This window comes from Perca fluviatilis, chromosome 12, assembly GCF_010015445.1.
Source record: "Perca fluviatilis chromosome 12, GENO_Pfluv_1.0, whole genome shotgun sequence".
NCBI lineage: Eukaryota > Metazoa > Chordata > Actinopteri > Perciformes > Percidae > Perca > Perca fluviatilis.
This window is the reverse complement of record NC_053123.1, coordinates 18,579,934-18,599,211: the sequence shown is the minus strand read 5'-3', so window position 1 is coordinate 18,599,211 and position 19,278 is coordinate 18,579,934. Positions and strand designations below refer to the sequence as shown.

Here is a 19,278-nt window from a genome sequence, read left to right as displayed (position 1 = left end):
GCCTTGTTAATAAATGTGCATGGTTATAGATACAAGTATAAAGCAGATAAAATGAGCTCCACCTTGACTAACTACAGCATAATAATTCTGTTTATTCTGTTAATGCATCAATAATAATGTTCAGTTCTGCATAAGGAGTACTTTTACAGTACTTTTTATGGTTTGAGTAAATGCTTACACTTATGTACGTAACATTTTGAATGTAGGACTTTTACTTGTAATAGAGAATATTTACATAGAATTTCTACTTTTACCAAGTAAATCATCTGAGTATTTCTTCCACCATTGCAAAATGTCTGCTCCCTAATTTACCACTATCAGCACTTACACAGAGTATACATTTTACACTATAATCATATATATTATAGATTATTTTGTGGTAATGTTGTACATGACTAGAGGATTTAAATAATCTCTCTAACACACACACACACACACACACACACACACACACACACACACACACACACACACACACACACACACACACACACACACACACGTACACTCCTCATAGTAAGATGACAGTTCTTGTGCTGCCGTGGCTGAACCAAGGGAGGTGGGCGGTGTTTTCCAAAGAATCCAGCCAATCACAGTCACCCACGACCGGTCGCTTGGGTTAGCTGCTCCGCTGTGACTGGGGAAAGAGAAGCAATGCTGAACACATGGGACTGTTGAGAATTAGGCGAAACATAGTTAGAATAACATCGGCCGGGGGACATAACGAGATTGGACCTGTCTGATGCAAATCTAACCATGGTTTCCATCGACCATGTCGCTAGCAAAATACTGACTTACATCCCATATGTTCTTGTTTTGATTGATATGAGATATGAAGGTAAGAACCTGACTATACTTTACTTTTCTTGGCAAGCTAACGATAGCAAGTAGCTACTGGACGTCACCATTAACTAGCATAGAACTTTGACCACGGTTCAGACAGCCTGCCTGTAGTCAAAGTAACGTTATATGGCTAATGTCAGTGGTAACCGTGGCTAGCTAGCTGTTTTCTAAAGTTAACGTTAATCATTTATGTTAATTTATATCGAAGCAAACCGATGTTAGCTTAACCAGTTAGTTTGAGCCTTCATGTGTAACGAACGTATGGTAGCTAATGTTAATGTTAGCAACCTAACGTTACATGCCAAATCTCTCTCATACTTAACGTTACTGACTTAATTATGCTCCCGCTTGTCATTTATCGGCAATTAATGTGAATACATTAGTAATGGAGAACTGTAACGTTACTGTAGTTTGTGGCAATATACTCCGTATTGTGGTGTAGGATAGCATTATTGTGTATGTTTTTTCAGGAGTGAAATGTGGCAGGGACGGGAGTGTGGACAATCATATGGAGATGGGGAAGAAACTGCTCGCTGCTGGCCAGCTAGCCGATGCCCTCTCTCATTTCCATGCTGCTGTGGGTAAGCGACAGAAGCATGCCAAGTTTTATATATATTTTTCAACTTAATTGTTACACCAGGAAATATAATCCAAAACTAATATATAGTCATGTTTACTTTGTCCTTTTGTCAGATGGAGATCCCAAGAACTACATGGCCTACTACAGGAGAGCTACAGTATTTTTGGCAATGGGGAAGTCAAAGTCTGCACTGCCAGATTTGAGCAAAGTTATTGAACTAAAACCAGACTTCACATCTGTGAGTTTCTGTTTTTACATAATTTTGTCTGAAATAATTTGTTTTCACATAGCTGCACACAGTTTGTCATACTGTAGGCTTACATTGTAGGTCTGACAGAACTGTGTGAGAAACACATCTATTGTGCATAAATAATTGGAAGAAACTGGTATATTTGTATGCAATTCAATTTTATTTATAGTATCAAATCATAACAAGAGTTATCTCAGTACACTTTACAGATAGAGTAGGTCTAGACCACACTATAATTTACAAAGACCCAACAATTCCAGTAATTCCCCCAAGAGCAAGCATTTAGTGCGACATTGGCAAGGAAAAACTCCTTTTATGAAGAAACCTTGCATGGTGAGAAAAACTTCCTTTTAGGGAGAAACCTCAGACAGACCCAGGCTCTTGACTAGATGCAATAGATGTGCAAGTTTTATAACCGCCCCAGACACAACTATGTTGGGAAACTGGTCAGTTATGTCAGCTGTGTTGATAAGTCTGCAGTCTTATGCAAAACAAGTCCTCTGCCCATACAGGCACGCCTTCAGAGAGGAAATCTCCTTCTGAAGCAGGGGAGACTAGATGAAGCAGAGAGTGACTTTAAGAAAGTGGTAAGTATAGTAACATCCAGTTTAAACTCCACAGTAACAAGACTGATAAGTCACTATTTTGTTCAATAAGCAGAGAGCACCAGAGGCCCGTTCCAGAAAGCAGGTTTAGTGAAAACTCTGAGTTTGTTAACCCTGAGATGAGGGAAACTCTGGGTTTTCCGTTTCAGAAAGAGAGGTAACTTAACCTCAGAGTCAGTTACTATGGTAACTGAGCCTGTGAACCTAACCTGGTCGTGAGCAGGTTTTCTTCAAGAAACCTCGAGTTTCTCCCTCTGAGAGGGAGGAGACTGAGAGAAACGGAGAAAAAAAAACTCGAGTTTCTCTGTCTCCTCCCTCTGAGAGGGAGGAGAAACTCATTTCCTCATTCATTCATTCAGTCTGTATCAGGCACATTTTAATGCAGTTTGTTACCTGCATGAATAAAAAAAACGTATTGGTTTATGTTAGGCATAACGTTTTTTTCTCAAACATGTCATGTCCTTTTGTCGACGATCCCGTTGATGAAAAAGCTGTATTAATTCACGTCGGAAGATGCTATTGAGTCCCAACTATAGATGTATTTTCATTTCCACATAACCAATTTGAGAGGTATTTTTTATCACAGTCCATGTAGATACCTTATCCGTCCTCATATCACTCACATCAGCCATCGTGGACAGGCTTTAACATCCAAGCAGATTCTTTGTGTCGCAATACGTTTTTTGCAAACGGCAGTTTTCTTTATAAAAGTGTAGCAGATCACACTGTATTAGTAAAGCCACTGTATGCAGAGCCTTCAGAAAAGTGTGACTCGCTCTGAAACGTTTTTTAAATGTTTTTGTAGTGTTCCCTGGACACAAACCAGTGAGAGTCATTAAAAAGAAATAAATGATTATACATTATAGTTCTGTTAATGATATGCGGCTGCAGCCTCAGAATGGGATTAGTAGCCTATAGTTTACTTTTTCGCCCGCAGAATTGCACCTAAATGAAATTATAGGTGTAATACAATTCCAGTTTTCACCAGTAATATTATAAGTTAACTGTGATTAAATATGAAATTAATACACTGTTAATGTGTACGCACTGACTCGAGCAGCAATTTTCTCCCACGCCAATTCTCTCTCTTTTGCAGCAGCAGCTGCTGTCTTGCTTTTTTTTAATGAAATGCATGTTCAAACCATGGACTGTTATACGAATATGAATATCTATGGTTCAAACTCGCTGTTTGTGCGCATGAGTATTTCCATGACCCGTTTGTTTGTGGTTGTTGCCATGGTGAATCGTAGAATCATGGCTCCATTCATACTGCCTTTTTATAGTGGTTGTGCACGTGCGTAACCCTGAGTGAACCTACTCCGAGTTGATTGAACCAACTCAAATCAGCTGTTATGGAACCGAAAACTCAGTTTCCCATCTCAGGGTAAATCAACTCAGACATCAGGGTTAGACTTAAACTTAGTTTGTTAAACCTCTTACCTGGAATGGACCCCAGGAGTTGTCAGTGTTGATCTGTAGCCTGGTTTTGTAGTGAAACTTAAAGGTGCTCTAAGCGATGTGTTGCATTTTTTTAGGCTACATTTTTTGTCACATACAGCAAACATCTCCTCACTATCCACGAGCTGCCTGTCCCCTGAACACACTGTAAAAAAACGTGGTCTCTGTAGACAGCCCGGGCTCCACAAACAGCAACAAAAACAAACTGTGCCAACCTGCACCACAAAACGTAACAGTCTTCCAGCCAATAACCGTCAAGAAGGATTTTCGGGGTGGGGGTTGGGGGATTAGGGCAAGCTAGCCTAGTTTTGTTTGACAATACTTCGAATGTCAACAAGAAGTGACGTAACCCAACATCGCTTAGAGAACCGTCACTGCACGATGTGAGTCGAGTGCAGATGTGAGTCGCGCATGCTCAGATTTAAACGGTTTTCGGCATAACGTGTCATACCCGATGTTAGCCGAGTCAGACCAGCTCTGGTCGAGTGCAGATGTGAGTTGCGCATGCTCAGATTTAAACGGTTTATTGCATAATGTCTTACTGAAATTTGTGAAATCCATAAAATAATAAACGTTTCTCTTTACATACAATAACAGAAGATGGTAATCATTTCAAAAAGTTTTAGCTATCTAATGATTGTTTGATTGCTAACGTTAGCTCAAGCCTTTGTTGTGTTTGATTGCTAACTTCTAGCCAGCAGCAGCAGTCATTTCAAAAATGTTTTAGCTATGATTGTTTGATTGCTAACGTTAGCTCATAGACTGTGCGTTAGCTCAAAAAGCTGTTAGCATCTTGGAGGCTACTTGTCGCAAAGTGACGCATGCGCAACTCACATCTGCGCTCGACTCACATCGGGCAGTGACAGTACCTTTTAACTCAAGCATGAAAACTAGGCTTAGTGTATTTTCAATATAACATGACATAAGGGCAATAGTTTAACTTATTAACAGCTTTATTGTTGTGAAAGATATTTTTGTTTTTCTATGCAGTGTGCACACTTTATTTGTATTATTTATTTCACTATACTGTACAGTTATACTTTTGAGGTTGACAACATGAGAGGTTTTGTTATTGGGTGAATGGACTAACAAAAGTCTTTGAAACCAAGTAGCAAAGAAGTTAAAAATGAAGGCCATAGGCCACATAAGACCTTAGTGAACAGGTATACCATGCATCCATAAGCCATCTTAAAAGATGTAGATAATAATTAAATTGGCAGTGAACTCTCATTAGGGCCTTCAGGGATCATTTTAAGGTGCTCGTTAAGGATTGGGACTGGAGCTGGCTAATGTTTTTTCCGTTAGAATTACCAATTACCATTTTAAAGAGAAGTTTCACAACACTCCCCGAAGACATAAATGCCCTTGTTATATCTACAATTAATTCTTAGATTCCATTTAAAACGCTGTATTCTCAGGTGAGGTAATCACGCAGGCAACAATTTAGTCCCTTTTTTTTAAGTGGGAATAGGATGTGAATATCAGTGTCACACTGGGCCGAGGGCATGTGGCAGGCCTGCAGCCTCATAAGCCTGTTTTGTTCTGTTTTGTTCCTTGCCGTTACATTTCCTTATATTAAACACAAAGAAAGCCAGTAAACTTTTGATGAGCTTTATTATATGTAGTTTGAAGCTTAGTGGTTAGTCATGTATTCCTTAGTCACTTTCTGGGAGTGTTTATGTAATAGAAATTATACAATACTTGCAATCAAGTGTGATGCCTCCTTCTTCATGCAGGCAAGGAGCCCCCCTTAAGGCCTTTTTTATAGTTGTGCGTCGAATCGATGGCTGACGTGCACCTCTCGAAAAATGTAACTACACGTCGCACGTTGCTCGGCCGTGCCTTGGTAGCGTTGCATTTCCCCTGACTCATTTCCTGGTTCTCCTTCTCCATAAACAACATGAAATCAAGGAGAGGGTTAACTTTTCCTGCTACAGATTTCCCACCTTGGTCAGAAAACACAGAGAAGACACTTTGTTTCTCTCACTATGACTCTAGAGTCGGTACTCGCTCGCCGTCACTCTCTCACTTCTCCCTCGCTCTATCACCCACTCCCCATACACACACACACACACACACACGCTGGCTCGACGCACACACCAGTGCACTTACGTAGGCCACTTACGTAGGCCACTTACGTAGGCCACTTACGTAGGCTATGGCGAAAGCTATGGCGAGCGCTATGGCGAAAGCTATGGCGAAAGCTCTGCGTGGAGCCTCTGCAGGACCATAAAAGGGCCTTTACTCTGCAGAGGCCAACAAGCATCTGGGCTTATACAGTTTTAAGTAGGCAACATTTTGATGGTATAATGTCAAGGGACCTGGCCAGAGGTGCATGTTGTGCTGCTGCTTCAGCAGTCCACAATGTTGGCCAAGCTTAATGCATCACATTTATGCATTATGCTTTTTCCTAAGCTGAGCTAGCAGGAACCACTTTAAGGGTACCCAGGTCCATTTGTAAAGGATGTGTTGTTAGCTGAGATTGCTCTTGTGAATATGATGACCTCTATGATGAGGATGATTATATTGTAATGGGTTTAGGGAATGGTAAGCACTGCAAATGCTGTGATAAGCAATGCTTTGAAGAGGCAAAGTCGACACAAGAACCTCTTCAGAATTATGAGCGCTCATATTGGAATGTGTTGGTGAAGGACTCAATGCAATTTTCTTAAGTCACTCTAACTTTTTTCAGTTAGATTGCTTTTATCATGACCATAAGCATGCAGTGTAATGTCTCGCCTTGCAATGTTCCAGCTGAAGTCCAACCCTAGCGACAAAGAGGAGAGGGAAGCCCAGAGTCTGCTGACAAAGTCGGATGAAATTCAGCGGCTGGTGGCTCAGGCACGCAGCAGCTTCGACAGCCAGGATTATGTGACAGCTGCTGTCCAGCTTGACACTGTCATTGAGGTAAGATACCTGCCTTGTCAGCATTGCCTAATTTTCCTGCAAGCATGACGTTGCCCATATTATCTTTACCGCAGAGTCTACAGAGCATTTGTATAATATCTAGTACTGCAGTTTGTGAGAGATATTGTCCGCCTGTTACAGACTTGCGTTTGGGACGTGACCTCTCGTGAGATTCGAGCAGAGTGTTTTATTCAAATGGGAGAGATGGGAAAGGCCATCAGTGACCTCAAAGCTGCATCCAAGTTAAAGAGTGACAATACCCAGGCTTTCTACAAACTCAGCACCATCTACTATAATCTTGGAGACCATGAGATGTCCCTCACGTAAGACCCACTTGCAGACTGCTTTCTTGAGGAAGCTACCACACAGTATCAGTATCAGACATTGTGACCAGGTACCAGAATTGTCACTACGAGACAACTTCCTAACTACTAAGGCCGCCTACACACTGGATGCGTGGCGTGAGCATGTCATCTGCGTGGCATGTCCATTTTTATTTCGGCTCCCATGTTAACAGTTTAGAGCTTGCACACTGCCTGCGTGACACGCGTGTCTCAGGTGCGGCTCAAAAACGCTTGCATGCTAGAAATAGGGCCGACTCCTATTTTTCACACGACACGCAAACGTGTTGAATGCGTTTCCATTCTAGAATAGGAAAAGATGGTTATGTCATTTTGACACAAATACATTTTAATAAATGACATTTTGATGTTAGAAAGTCTCTAGGTTTTGACATAAATGCAGATATAAATGTAATTAAAAAAATAAATAAAAATAATTATCGATTTTCAAATATTGGACTTTTCAATACAGAACAAAATATTCTATAGCCTATTTTGCTGTCAATACTGCCGATGTCTTTGGTGTAATCAAATCAGTATATATTTATGTTTAACATGAAGTATACTACTGCTTGAGTGCAGTTTATCAATTGGAAACATACAGTACATGTGTACAGACAAGGCTAGCAGCAGCAGCGCTGCATCAGACACGTTTCTGGTGTGCAAAGACACGCAGCCGCCACACTCACACCACGCATCCTGTGTAGCTGGCACAAGGTGTTTCTATCAGAATCAAATATGGCACAATCATATCTCCAATAGATTACATCAAAATTATTTTAGTACATTAACATTATCTGTCCAAATATACTTTTGTGCTGACAGGGCTATTAGCAAAGTGAGATTTATGAATAAGTATTTCTTGCATTTGTTTTTATGTGATAAGTAGGTGGTAAAAATAAGTTATTTCAAAATACAATGCAGTTGTCGTGCAGTAAAGTTTTATTGTTGAGATTTTCTCTAACCTTGATGGTAATTTTTGTGATAATGACACCTCAAAGTGTAAATGTCGTTCAATCATGACTCAACATTTCCACTTTATTATTATGAATATTTGCGCAAACATACATACATGCATGTAGTGCCTACCTTGCCATGTTGTACCTCTGTAAGTTGTCTCATTTTGCCTTAAAGTCACATAAAAATGATTATTTTGAGATAGTAATAGCTGGCACACACCGTTAATTGGTATTCAGCTTATTATTATTTGCATATGTAGCTAACAAAGCCAATCATTAACACTGTAAAAATAATGGATGTAATGTGGCAAGCAATAAAGGCCAACAAAAGTCTAGAGGACACATGCTACAGAAAAACTACATAAGCACATGAGGAGCAATGATCACAAGTAGACCCACAGCAACCCTTACTTATACTGTACGACACATAATGGGATATGTGTTTAACAGCAATACAACCTATGGTGTAAAAATGACCACATAGTTAAAATCTGTTGTGCTATTTTAAAGTGTTCCTGTTATTTTTGTTCACCTCCCTGTAAATTGGCAATATAGCACGTCCATCAGGTAAAAAATTAGCCTGTTCTGACCTTCCTCCTCTCGTCTGATCTGCAGTGAGGTGCGTGAGTGCCTGAAGCTTGATCCTGATCACAAACAGTGTTACAGCCATTACAAGCAGGTCAAGAAGCTCAACAAACAGATCCAGTCTGCAGAGGAACTCATCCAAGAGCAGAGGTGTGTGTGTGTGTGTGTGTGTGTGTGTGTGTGTGGGGGGGGTGTGGTGCATTCTGCGTAGTTCAAACACCCACCTGCCTCCTGCTCTTTTAGGTATGAAGACGCAGTGAGCAAATATGAGGCAGTGATGAAGACCGAGCCCAACGTGCGCCATTTCTCTCTCCTTGCCAAGGAGCGTATGTGCCATGCGCTGGCACAGGTAAGACCCCTCTTACTGCTCCCATGCATTAACTCGCTCTTTTACTTAATTAAACAATACGTCTACCCAACATGCTTTCCTTGTGTCATGAGCAGGGCCAGCAGGCTAACAGAGCTATCTCAGTGTGTGGCGAAGTCCTCCAGTCGGACCCGGAGAACGTTAACGTGCTGAAAGACAGAGCTGAGGCCTATGTCCAAGAGGAAGAGTATGAGGAAGGTAAGCTTGTCAGATGTAGGTGTATGTAGTTCAGATCTATTTATTTAATGGAGTCGGTCCGTTAGATTTTCACACTCAGATCCGCGATCACACTAAATACTGTAGTCTATTAATCTTCACTCGGAATTTATTAATTTCAGTTGAGAAAGTCTATTAGCAATGTCTTTTTGGGGAAGATGGACTGAAATTTTGACACAGGTGTTGTGAAAATGGTAGTTGTTTATATAGCTCTCTTCTAAATAGCTCTACTCTTCTCACAGCATTTCACCTGTTTTTATTACTGACGTTTTGGTTACGAGAACACGGCCATTTAAATGAAGTTACTGAAATCTACACTCGGTTTCCAGTTTATTACAGGGATGCAAACAGCGCGCTTTTCGGCGCCTCCCGCTTTTTTCACATCAGTTTGGGTGACTTGTGTGAATCGTGCAGATCCAAAGAGTTTTTTTAAGGGTGGGTGTCTGATTATAATTTTCCAACAGTTATTCTGGATTGCCTGCACCAAACAAGTAAATAGGGAATGCAACCCTGCACGGCAAAACAGCAGTATGCACGCAACCGTGAACTACTAGTGTTTCTTGTTGCTGCGTATCTTTTACTGTCTTGACACTGTTGTCGACACTCTTCGACTGGCGAGATGGCAGCGACCAGAAACCCCAACAGCTAAAGTGAGTCGTTCAAAACCTTTTAGTAAACTCTGTGTACACAACCAATGTTGTCAATGCTGGAGTTCATGTGTAGAGCCCCTGGTGATACTTGGAGTAAAATTTCATGTTGTGTTGAGCCTTCTTAGCATTTTTAAAAATAGTGATTTTAATGTGATCATAGTAGCCCCTAGCACTCCCATTCAAAAGGCCATTTGACCGAAAAACGAGAATACGATAAATCTTAAAAGTGGTGCTTCTATCCTAATTATGCTTTTAAACTAAAGTTTGACTCGGGTACATTCATTTTGGCGACAGTTGCGCTTTAATGCTAGATTAGGGCTTGTGCTAGTTTGAGGCTATAGCAGCTTGCTGACCTCAGAACATACCGGTATCGCTCTGACTCAGAGAGTCTCTCTCTCTCTGTAATGTGTCGGTAGTCCCGGCTTTTCACTGATGCCAACGAGAAGCATTTAAACGAAAGTGAGCGACAAACTAGTTATTTTCAAATGGTGGATGCCCATGGATTTACTACGGTTAACGTCTAGAAATATTGACCTTTACTTTGCTTTCTGTTGGTTAGCTAGCACTGCGTCAAGCATAACTTCTCATAACTTTTTTCTCCATATCCTCGATTCTCATATTAACTTTTTGTTAACGCAATCCCACGTTACCATATCTTAAGCTATGAAAGGCGAGAAACTGGTGAGTGGGCTTAGCTGATCAACAGCCGGTTTTGCTATTTTTAAGGAGGTCCTTTTTATCATGTAAATCGACGCAAATGGACTGCTGAAGATGATTTTTAAGTAGCGCAGGGCACTGACGGACCCATAAACATTCTATATTTTATTACTAGCCCAGAGTGGGCGAGAAATATTGCAGCATATAAACAAGACATTGTGGAAAGGGGCAGAGTGAACTATTTGCACTCCGTTGTGATACAGTTTTGCTAGAATATTAATTTGCAGAATAAGGGAAAGAGGCACTTATTGTGCAACAGATGCATATAGGCTGTAAAAGCAGCTGGTTTTAAGAAAATTGGAAAAAAAGGGTTGTTCTAAATGCACTCTCTCCATGAAGGAAATTAACTACAGTAGCAGAGGGGTGTATGCCCTGTTTGCACACTGTCAGACATCCACACAACTCTTTACCAGCTACACAGAACCACGCCTCAGCAGTAGAATAGAGCAGGGAAAGTCTTAAGGTGTGTGTGTGTGTGTGTGTGTGTGTGTGTGTGTGTGTGTGTGTGTGTGTGTGTGTGTGTGTGTGTGTGTGTGTGTGTGTGTGTGTGTGTGTGTGTGTGTGTGTGTGTGTGTGTGTGTGTGTGTGTGTTTTGAAGACTATTTAAACGAAAATCATTTTTGTGGAAATGAGTACATAATGATGACAAAGCAAATGGAGATGAACACTGTTTAAAATGAATCACTAAATGAGTAATTTAAGTATTTTCTTTCTCTATTTCCAAATTAGTGTCGGCGTATTTTGATTTTCAGAATTTCATTTTACTCATTGCGCGTATATGGGTGGGCCGGGGATGGCAGGGGTTGGTGGCCATGTCAGGGTCTGGATATTTGCCGCAGGGCGAGGGCTTCGATTACCTCTCTCTTTTTTGACCATACACGCGTTTGCATCCCTGTTATTAGGTACACCTAGCTAAAATGAATGCAGTCTAAATAAAACAGTCCTGCAATAAACCCTACCTTTTTTATAAAGGTTTTAGCTGGGTGTACCTAATAATCCTAACTCTATTACACAATGCACACTGCTGTCATGGCAGGAGTCTAACACAGGGGGTCCCTGTAACACTACTAAAAAATAGGGAGATTAAGTTAAAATATCAGTGACACATCATTTAAGCATTTTACCATCTGATCATTTTATTTGTTGTAATCTGGGTGTCTACAGAAAAGTAATGGGATTTTAATGTAAACATCCACATTAAATGTCTACAATGTATGTCTAAAACCCAGAAAGGACAAACGTCATCTGTTTATTTTCATACAGTATAATTAACATTAGATGTGAAGCCCAGTGTGTTAGGAGTAAGTATAGTCTGTAAGATGTAGTAAAATTGCGCCGTCATTGTGTCCGGCGCTCAGCGCCACCCAAGACGATTGTGATTGGTTTAAAGAAATGCCAATAAACCAGAGCACATTTTTCGTCCATCCTGGAATATTGTGTGGACTAGCCAGACCCTCCGCTGCAGCGCTGTGGAGGAGGATCTGGCAATGCGAGACTACCGGAAAACTAGTACTTATCATGTACAGTATACTGGGATATGAATAACCCGGTTTCTCTGTGTTGCATGTAAACATCATATCCCGGATATAATCAAAACCGGGATAAGTCCCATACCCAGGATACTCATTTCCATGTGAACACATTTCCATGTGAACACACTCAATGTCTATCTTCACAATTTTATGAACTGTTTCCAGTGTGTAAGGCTCCAACACTCCTATTGATTTGCACTACATGTAAAAGACTCTAGTGGCAAGTGATTACTCCTAACCAACCAGAGTGAGTAGATATTTTCTGTAGTTGTTTTACAATAGCCTTCTGCTAGTTGAAGCTTGAAATTGATGTAACTTGTGTGTGTGTGTGTGTGTGTGTGTGTGTGTGTGTGTGTGTGTGTGTGTGTGTGTGTGTGTGTGTGTGTGTGTGTGTGTGTGTGTGTGTGTGTGTGTGTGTGTGTGTGTGTGTGTGTGTGTGTGTGTGTGTGTGTGTGTGTGTGTGTGTGTGTGTGTGTGTGTGTGTGTGTGTGTGTGTTTTGTGTGTTGACCACCGTTTGACAATGTGAATCATCCAAAAGGTACAGGAAAACATTTGTACCTGAGACTTTCATGTGGCTGTGCAGGCAGTTAATCTGCTAAACAAAGTCTGTCATACAGTCCTAGTAAGAACCAGACAGTATTTGTACTCTCATTATTGCCATAATAAGTAGACATTTATTTTGATAGTAGCTAGTAAAGCGATGAAAATCAATGACGGGAGAAAGAGATGGAGCCCTGACTGGATCAATGACTTCATTTCCTGTATTCGGATAAACTTTTATGCACCAATTTACGGTGGAAATACCTTTTATTTAGCCTATGTGAAGAAGAAAAATGCAGATGACAATTCCAAATATATCAAAATTATAATGGAAATATGTTGTAGCGTGTCATTGGGCATTTTTAAGTGGGTATATGGAAATCCTGGAGCTTTCTTAGTGGGTATACTGCGTATACCTGCGTATCACGTAGACTACACCACCGCATGCGCCTCTACTAATTACAGTGACAAACATGTCATAGAACACAGGAATAGTGCATCGCTAACCTGTTGCAAAAGTGCGAAACTACTACTATGCCTCTCCTACCATCGTGGCGCAGAGCAAATCACCAGGAGAGCAAACTGGTGCAAGCGAGGAAAGAACCTCGGTGTGCATCAAGAAACGCCACTTTGCCAGCGCAGAGTTGCGCTTTGTGCAAGCTCTGACAACGAAGCCCTCGGGCTCACTTGTCACTTGTCTAGTGTTTTGGAAAAGCAACATTTTAATCCCAAGTTGATAGATTTCTAGAGATGGAAGTATATGATGCATTAATTTACTACATCATCAAAAGCGAACATGTGGTGCGTTACAGGCACAAGCTGAAATGTAATTCTGTTTGTTTGTAGCCACTTGAGGTTAGTGTGACACAGTCATGTTTTATTTAACTTTTATCTCAGCGTGTTCGATGTAAAACTGAACACGCGCGCAAAGAAAATAGCAGCTATAAAAAAAGAAAAAAAAAAAAAAAGATAAAGGAGATGGATCAAAGCTACACATCAGTTTTCATTTAGTTCATGTAATGGGCAAACTGCTTTCACTTTATCCATAATGTTTTCACTTATGGTGTACATCCCAAAAATATGGTTTTAACTTTTATTTTAAATGAGAGGACAAAAGAAGTCCCTAACATGTCATTTAATTAAAAACGATATATACACTTAGTCAAATTAGACCCACAATTATCATCACCATCACTTCAGGCGAGTCAGCCCCAGATTAATAACGTGCCAAGGCTGTGTAAATTGTCATTAATGTGCAGTGAACACATCGGCAGGTGGGAATCCCAGTCCTCATGTGGGCTTTTAAACTGTCAGAACCCATGGGTGTTAAATTCACCTCAGTACGCCTCACAGGGTAAACAAGCCTCAAAGCACAAAAACGTGCGCACACAAACAGCCCGGAGCTGCTGCAACATGATCTGAAGGTGATGATGAGTAAAGTGGTTTATATAACCGCATGAGATCAAGCATTTTCAGAGATGGGATTACTAAGGACTGAGGACCAGTGTTGGGAGTAACGCGTTACAAAAGTAATGCAATTACAGTAATGTGTTAGCCTGGATGCCAGCCGAACTTAGCCCCGCCCACAAAATTCGACTAGAATCTGAGTAGGACCACGTCAGGCTAGTTATGTGTTGCTTTTTGCTGTAACGCAATATAAGGCATTAGTAATAACATTTCGGTACTATTATACCCGTTACAATTAGAGATGGCCCGATACAATTTTTTGCTTCCCGATTCTGATTTGCGTCAGAATCAGATTCTGAAACTTGCGTATCAGCCGATACCGAGTACCGATCTGATACCAGTGTGTCATATTATGTTTTAATAACTGTATACTATTATCCCTGTATGGATGTGATATGATTTCTATCTTTGTTGTCGTTCTGGCTCAGGTTAAACACAAACAATGAATGCCACAGAACTTTCTTTTATTATCCAGTTTGAAAGTCAGTTATAACGGAAAAAGAACATAAATAAACTACTTAAACGTAGATTTTCTTTAGGGCTTTTAGGCAGTATCGGAACATCTCTAGTTACAATCTCAGTAACGCGAGTTACAACGCATTTTAAGCCAAATCAAATCTGAGTAAAAGTAAAAATGATTTCCTGTTGCTGGAATTCAACGGTAGAGATGACTGCAGAGACTGATTCTACATTTGCGAGATGGACATACTCCTATTCAGATTAATAATAAAAAATATTATGAATAAATAAATTCTGATGTAACTGGATAAAGCTGAGACTTTGTTGATCCCGTGGTGAAATTCACCAGCTACCTGCCAAGTCATAGCTTTCTTCCAAGGTTATTTTGTATACTTTTTTAATCCAGGGCTTTTTCTGTAAATTTTTTTGACTGTTGATTTTGCTAAACATTACATCACTTAACTACTAGTCTCGCTTTGCCAGACCTTCCTCTACTAAGGCTACTTAACTACACATAACATCTTCAACACTGCAAGCTTCAACAGTTGATTAAACCATGCTATTTCAGTGAAGTACTTGACTTAAGTGCAATTATTTGTTTTTTGATTAATGTGAACACTATCATCAGGTTAAAATTTACATTTTACAGATATTGTATTCTGTTTTACAAAGGCGAGAAGGAAAATCAAGTCCTGTAATCTCTCCGCAGCGTCATCTGCCATGCCATGTTGTAAATTCAGATGGATTTTGATTGACTGTCGTTTTTTCTATCATTCATTAAATCGCTCTGAAAGTGATCCCGACAATGTTGTTCGCCACTGTTTTTAAAACTATATATTTATCGTTCTAGGTGTGGACACCCTTTTTAGTTTTCTGTTTTTGTGGGATGCTCACACAACCACAGCTCTCTGTGTTGAATTCACTTTAGATCAGGCTTTGAGTGTTTCAATGTTACTGTAAGTCATAAATGCAATATCATTTGTATAACGGACCGGATATAGACTTGTGCCACAGCAATGTTTGTGTCACAATCGCTAAATTGAGGAAATGAAGGCACAAATTTGAAAAATAATGCAATTATTCTCAGCTGATCAATGTACATGCTTGTCTTTTGTTTGGGTCATCATCTTATTGGAGGCTCAGACACATACAGTAACAACACCTCATGACTCAGAAGGATTCAGTGCCTTGCTCAAAGACACTTAAACATTTTAGGTGGATGCTTGCCACAACAAGGTCTTAAGGTCCTGTGTTTCCCTCCGTTGAAGGACTGTCTTTAAATACTGTACTTCACTTCCCATTAGCTGCTTTGGATTAGTAAGCATACTGATTGTGTCCTCCTCTTTTTTTCCTTCCAGCTATTAAGGACTATGAGACTGCTGCGAAACACAGCGAGAATGACCGTCAGATAAAAGAAGGTCTGGAGAAAGCTCAACGACTTCTCAAACAGTCTCAGAAGAGGGATTATTATAAGATCCTGGGAGTGAAGAGGTGGGCACAGATCGCTGGAGTTTGGGATATTTCTTTCCATTCTTATAGGTGTCTTCCAGACAGGGGATTTTATCAGGAAAGTTGAGGAGAATTGGGGTATTCTTTTGCCAAATGGGTTACAAGAGAAAGTAATTTGTTTCTGTTTTTAGACTGTGTTTAACAACCACTGCTCTACAAAGGAGGCATGGTGCACTGGAAACCACATCATTTATTTGAACATTTTTGTGTTCTAAAGCACTTTGACGAGATTGATTACATTTTAAGGCAATGAAAGAACTCTTAGGGAAAAAAGAAGAAGTAGTAGTAGTAATGGTTTACATGAGAGCCAATGTGGTAACCCTGACACTTGGACTAGTATTATTAGGTCTGGCTTGTATTGAAAAGGAAGGGAAGCTGTTTTAATCTTTAATAAATGTGCTGATAATGCGCTCCCCATTGTCACAGAACTGCCCAGAAAAAGGAGATTATCAAAGCCTACAGGAAACTGGCACAACAGTGGCATCCGGACAACTTCCAGGATCCGGAGGAAAAGAAGAGGGCTGAGAAGAAGTTCATAGACATCGCTCAGGCTAAAGAGGTTCTCACTGACCCAGGTAAATGGTGTTGTGGTCTGCAGAGTCACTGGAAAGTTGTTGTTGTTGTTGTCGTCGTCTCCCGGCAAATGCCAGACCTCTGAGGAGCTGCTGTGAACAGCTTACTACTTGCTATTTTAAGCAGCTTGAGACCTTCATTATTTTACTGGGCATTATCTTTATTTCAGTAAAATGGTTTTATCCAAACAATCTTACCGAACTATATTTTAGTATACACGTTTTTTTTTTTTTTTTACTTTCGTGTCCCCAACAGCCCTACCAATGCAAGTTAGGGCTTGATTAATTAGTAAAAACCTAAACATTTGTTGTGCGTTCTGTTTACGTTCCACCTTAACATTACTGTTGATGGTCATGTCTTAGTTCCTCTGGGAATTTGCAATCGCAGATTTCAATGATTAAAGAAACATTATCTATGTGGTGCATTACTTTTTAGAGCTTGCGGTTTGGCCTGATTCCAGCAATAACTGCTGAAATCAGGCCAAACAGAAGAATGCTCATAATCCCCACATTTTCCACCGCAAATTGATCAAAACTATATGAAAAAGGGTCAAATCTTGTGATCAGAATACACTAGAGTTCTTTGGAGACTTCCACAAAAGTTGTCTTATTAAGCATCGCTGATTCTCAAGCGCCGGAAGCGTTGGAAGATTTTACTCTTACTTCTTACATAATGGTTGTCAGTTATTTAAACTTTTTTTTGTTAGCCTTACTGAAACTGATATATTAATATATTTTAATAATAAACAAACACGTATTCCTGGAGGAATTGATTTCTAATTCAAAAGCTATATAGGAGTATATTTTATTTTGTTAAGTTGTTCTGTACCGACGCGTTTTTTGTTTTTTATAGAGATGAGAACCAAGTTCGACCAAGGAGAGGACCCCATGGATCCGGAGAGCCAGCGGGGTCATCATCATCATCAGCACTTCCATGGAGGCTACCAGGGCTTCCAGGGTTTCAATCCGTTTGGCTCTGGACCCTTTAACTTTAAATTCAACTTTAACTAAGGAAACTCATATCCAGCCCAGCTGGAGCGGATTTTCCTCCCTATTTAAAAGGGAGATCGCTGGCATAAGGAATGTCAGAAATGTCACAAGTCTCACAAAATGTGGAGCAAATTGTGACTTGAATTCAGTGACCTTAAATTAAATATGCATCTTTGTTGTTGAATAATACAACTTTGAATTTCATTTGGGGAAGGTATGTTGCTATGCTAACAAATATGTCCCATGTGTGAAGCAGCTTTTATCTTTAAAGTGTTAAGTGGTTAATTCTGACACTTGCATCCTTTCCACACTTTACAATTCACATCCATTCGTAAGATTCAATTTGTACATAGGTACAGTACTATTTTTATATGAATGGAGTTTTTCTGAACTGTAAATAAAGACCTATTTATGTACCTTAAATTGAACTGAGGCGCCAGGGTATTGCTGTATGGAAAGTTTGGAGAGTTACTTTGCTACATTCATGGTCTGAAGCTACAGTTTGAGAAATGGCACTTAGCAGTGGTACTTCTTCATCACTACATCTAACCTTTTCCTAATCCCAAGTATCTGAAATGCTTTCTTCCCTATAAATGCCATTTTCACATGGTGTAATGGTTTACGATGAACAAATTACAGTGTAAGAAAATCACCTTCATTATAGACCTTTCAGAGCATGAATCACATCACACATCCACGGACCACACAAGGGGACAACAGAATTCACAAACAGATTTTGTAATGGTGGTTTTGTAGCAAAGACCTTCTTCCACAAGACAGTAATATAAACATTTCTATTTGACACAGCATGGTAAAAGATGGGTGTCCTGAGAGCAGATTTCCTGCACCCACTTTATTTTTTTACTTTTAAGACAGGAAAAAAAGACTTGTCTTCGGTTGAGCAGCAACACCAATCTTATTCCTGAGACAAAAACACTGGTTCATTGTGGAATTCTAATATTAAAAAATTATATCTTAAAATGTAATGCAGTGAAGCTGAATGTAGGTAGGCTGTAAACATTGAGTTAAAATCCTATATCCTACCCATAAACCAGGACCTTTAGTGTGCAAATGAGGATTCTTTGATCCACAACTGAATTTTTAGCACTTTATAAAAAGGTGAGAAACTCCCCAGCTTATTTATATTTTTGTTGGACCCCCCCTCCCCCCAAAGATATGAAAACATTGATGGCAAACAAAATGTGAAAATACAGCCATTTTTCAGCCGCCAAATTTGCAAACCATGAAGTGCTTGAACCGCAATATTTTCACCCCACCCTGAATTACGACAAATAGCCTAACATAAATATGAATTTCATCAGATTGTATTTCTAGCCTGTATGAGATCAGATTAAAAAAGTACAGTAAATTATCTTAAAGCAGGGATCCTGCTGATCAGTGTAACTGAGGGACTGATGGTCATACATCTCCTGCATTATGGGGGCCACAGAATCAGCACCATGGACAGTGGTCATGGCGCACGTTGTGCAGAAGGTTATTAAAGTTACACCTGTAAAGCCAGAGGCTAAACTGTAAATAATACATTTCTCAAGGGAAGGCTGAACTAAAATAGACTGAGTAAGAAAAACCAAGATACAAAAAAGACCCTCCCCTCCTCTCACAAAAAAGTCAGACTACCCTCCCTTCAGCAAAAATAAAAAGAATTACACCCAATAATAATTGTACAGTCCCCAGCAAGGTATGGCATTTTAAAACAGGTTAGCTTTATG

At 40.0% G+C, this 19,278-nt stretch overlaps 2 protein-coding genes across 2 annotated transcripts in view; one reads left to right on the top strand and one right to left on the bottom strand.

Moving 5' to 3' along the window:
• The first annotated feature begins 756 nt into the window (after positions 1-756).
• On the top strand, positions 757-17,976 carry dnajc3a (DnaJ (Hsp40) homolog, subfamily C, member 3a). Its single transcript, XM_039817544.1, has 12 exons — positions 757-838; positions 1,314-1,424; positions 1,537-1,661; positions 2,186-2,260; positions 6,491-6,643; positions 6,785-6,966; positions 8,559-8,678; positions 8,772-8,877; positions 8,973-9,093; positions 15,836-15,968; positions 16,413-16,561; positions 17,412-17,976. The coding sequence occupies exons 1-12, from the start codon at positions 757-759 to the stop codon at positions 17,567-17,569; spliced, it is 1,515 nt and encodes a 504-aa protein (XP_039673478.1). The 3' UTR covers positions 17,570-17,976.
• A 205-nt stretch (positions 17,977-18,181) lies between these two features.
• Positions 18,182-19,278, bottom strand: part of uggt2 (UDP-glucose glycoprotein glucosyltransferase 2) — a 45,464-nt gene continuing 44,367 nt past the window's right edge. Inside the window, exon 41 of the mRNA XM_039817546.1 lies at positions 18,182-19,278. This exon is cut by the window's right edge and continues 572 nt beyond it. The gene's annotated coding sequence lies outside the window, so the exon portion shown is untranslated.

Bases quoted from the DNA above. Each gene is read 5' to 3' on its own strand.
- dnajc3a (XM_039817544.1), top strand. From the start codon at position 757: ATGGTTTCCATCGACCATGTCGCTAGCAAAATACTGACTTACATCCCA. The intron at 8,679-8,771 runs GTGTGTGTGTGT...CTGCTCTTTTAG, and splicing joins GAACTCATCCAAGAGCAGAG to GTATGAAGACGCAGTGAGCA. The intron at 8,878-8,972 runs GTAAGACCCCTC...TGTCATGAGCAG, and splicing joins TGTGCCATGCGCTGGCACAG to GGCCAGCAGGCTAACAGAGC.